General features: G+C 45.7%; 1 protein-coding gene across 1 annotated transcript; it reads right to left on the bottom strand.

The window, feature by feature from the left end:
• Nucleotides 1–628: 628 nt before the first annotated feature.
• Nucleotides 629–2,878, bottom strand: LOC100801498 (uncharacterized). The gene has a single exon (XM_003537587.5). It carries the CDS (start codon nucleotides 2,719–2,721, stop codon nucleotides 751–753), a length of 1,971 nt encoding a protein of 656 aa, XP_003537635.1. The 5' UTR covers nucleotides 2,722–2,878; the 3' UTR covers nucleotides 629–750.
• Nucleotides 2,879–3,126: the final 248 nt, after the last annotated feature.

The following is a 3,126-nucleotide window of genomic DNA, read 5'->3' as shown; positions in this document are numbered from 1 at the left end:
ACTCTTTTCTTACTGCACGACATAGGAGAATATCGTCATAAATTTGCAAGTTAACTTATTTTATTCTTGTCAAAAAGCAATACAGTGTCATGATGGAATCAAAATATATTCTAGTAAACCTGACGTGGGTTAGTTTGAACACGTCCAACTCTATAGCGTTGGAATCCATCGCCAAAATATATTCTCTTCTTTCTATTCGCCCCGAAAAGCCGACGAATCATTCAAAGTAATAAAATATTCTCTCCAGTCTTTTTCTATATGGTCCAGCCCAGCGATGGATAGTAAACTATTGCAGACAGCAAATCATACAAAACTTTGCGATCTACCTCAAGGTAAAAATTTCCACAATACGCTCAGTATTATTCGGTGGTGTTAGATCAACATTTAAATTTTACAATTTTAATAAAAATTGTGTCATGTAAAGATTATCAGAAATCATGATAATTTAGGACCACCTAATAACCTAATATTTCTCCGGTGTTATACCTTACAACCATACAGGGTCTGTTCGGCTTACAATTCAACCTGACATTGACCTTTGCAGAGTATAGAGTAACAGAGGGAGAGAAAGGAGAGGTGGAACAAATGGATGAGGGAAAAACAATTATCTACAAGTTGAAAACGCATCTGGAGAATTGAACAAGTTCAATCGATTGTATAGAACAAAAATGAATAATAACTCAAAAAAAAAAAAAAAACCTTTACAAATTACAATGATGACAAGAACAATGTACCATTCTTGTTTCCTTCCTATTGATGCAAATGCAAATGCAATTTATGGAATCCTCTTGGACCTCTAGACTGGTAAAGCTCCAACCTGCTCTTGGACTCCAACAACAACGCCTCGATTGCTGGGTCGTTGGCAATGGAAGATTGCTTGGATGCCCAATCAATGACTCCCAGCACCTCAGCCTGAGCAAGTTCCTCGCTATCCGGCACGTGCATTGCAGTGTATGAGAGCAAAACCAGCGCAGGAATCTTAACCATCTCTTCTCCAAAATACACTAGCTGAATCAAGTGCTTCGCTCCACCGGCACTTATAATGGCCTTGGAATGATCCACGTGAAGGTAGTTCTCCGTGCACGCGAATTTCGTTAGCGCAATAGATGCTTCCCTTGACACCTCCGCTTCCCTTTCGTCGAGAAGCTTCACCAATGGCCCTATCATCCTCGTCTCCGTCGCCTTGAAGGTCCTCGCCAGATTCCCAATCGTCTTGATGCACGGAATCAAAAGATCCGAATCCGCTTTTTCAATTATCTTAACAACTTGATCAACAACGGCTTTACAAGCAGGAGAGTTGGGTTTGAACGCGGATTTTCTTAATTCGGCATCTTTCTCTGCCACTGATGTAATCTCCATCACCGCCATAGCTGAATTGTACTGCACAGCCTCTGTTCCTTTTTCAAGAAGAACAGAAAAACACAACAGGGCTCTTGATTCAGTAATGCTACGACAAATTGGCGAGTTACCTTTGGCTAAATGCCAGAGAGCTCTCGCTGCCATTTCCTTCATGTTAGCCTTAGTCTGAGGATCCTCATGATCCCTTCCTTTCATGTTTATCCCCGAATGTGAATAGTTTCGCTGGTGATTCTGATTCCCTTGCTTGGCATCATTATCAACTCCATTGCCATTGGTCTGATGATTATGATTTGGTTCGTTTCCTTGCTTGGTGGCAGCGTGCATTGCGATTGTACTTGTGATTACTCTATGTAGATTTCGTGGTCTATTATCACCCAAGGGATGAGGCATTCGTGCTTTCTTTTCATTGTCGTGAAAATGATCTTCCTTCTTGACGTTGTTGTTGGCGATGACGACGGCGTGGATGGAAGTGGGTTTGGTGCTGACAATAGTGTACTTACTGTGTTCCTCGACGGTTTCGAAAGCAAGGTGACCGACGAGTAACCTTATGATGTTGTGCTGGGCGAAAAGGTCCTGACACTTAGGGTAATTGGCAGCGAGTTCCGACACAGCCCAGGCCACGACAGCTTGCACTTTCATAGGACTTTCTTTCAGGATCTTCGCGAACACGGAACACGCGCCCACGTGAATCATGTTATCAACGCTCTCGGGATCACGCCCCAGAAGCCCGATGGCACGTGCCGCGTGTTCCTGCCCTTCGGCTTTTCCTTCCTTCAGAAGCTTCAGGAGTGGGCCCACCCCGCCTTCTTCGATTATGAGCTTCCCGTAGCGGTCGCTGTTGCTGGCCAGGGAGACCAGCTGCGCGGCGGCGTCGGAGCGGTCCTCCAAGGTACCCGTGTGGAGGACGGCGATCTGCTCCCAGATGAAGCAGAGGATCGGCTCGTTCGTCGCTATCGGAGGGAGCCCGCCGATGTAGTCTCCGCCGCCGTCTCCGGCGGAGACCCGGAGGAGCCAGGAGACGTCGCCGATGGAGTTCTCGAGGAGCAAGGAGACCTTGCGGAACGCGGCGCCGGGGTTGAGGGTGAAGACGCGCTTCATGAGGGCGTTGCCGCGGCACTTGAGGGCCAAGGCGAGGGCCTTGTCGAGGACGTGTTCTGTTTCGTCGATGATGCGGCGCGTGGGACGCTCGTAGAGATCGGAACTCGCACGAGCCGCCTGACGCAGCAGCGCCGCCAGCTTCTCCGTCTTCGCCTTCAGCTCGCCGCATTCCTGCTTGAAGGAGCTGGCTTCGTCGGCGGCTTTGGTTACTTGGTCCGCCAGCTGGATCGGCTTCGCCAATATTTGTTTCACTATATCACCCATCGGATCCAAATCGAATGGGCTCTGGGTTTGGTTGTGTTTGTTTTTGTTTATTTCTTTAACCCTAAATAAATAACCAAAGATGGATGCGAGAGTGCCTTTATGAGGCGCAGACTCTGAGGTGGGTGAGGAGAATTTATTTTACCAAGTCAAACGCGCTTTCTCACCTTCTTCTCTTTTTATAAACCCGTTTTGAGTGAGTCTCACCCTCTAGCGTCCCGTTAAGTTTTTCTTTTTCTTCTGTTCATGAGATTGCTGTAAAATAATAAAATTTATTTTATATCCAAAAAAGTTCATTAAAATTTAAATCTTTAATTACTTTATTAAAGACACACGTTATTATTTGTGTTAATTTTGTTGGTTGCTTCTCATTAATTAAGCTGTGAAAACGTCCTCTTCATTAATTAT

This window comes from Glycine max, chromosome 11 (genome assembly GCF_000004515.6).
Source record: "Glycine max cultivar Williams 82 chromosome 11, Glycine_max_v4.0, whole genome shotgun sequence".
Classification (NCBI taxonomy): domain Eukaryota; kingdom Viridiplantae; phylum Streptophyta; class Magnoliopsida; order Fabales; family Fabaceae; genus Glycine; species Glycine max.
This window is presented reverse-complemented; position numbering and strand designations above follow the sequence as displayed.

What these genes read in the sequence shown, in the direction of transcription:
- LOC100801498 (XM_003537587.5), bottom strand. Translation starts at nt 2,721, where the DNA reads ATGGGTGATATAGTGAAACAAATATTGGCGAAGCCGATCCAGCTGGCG.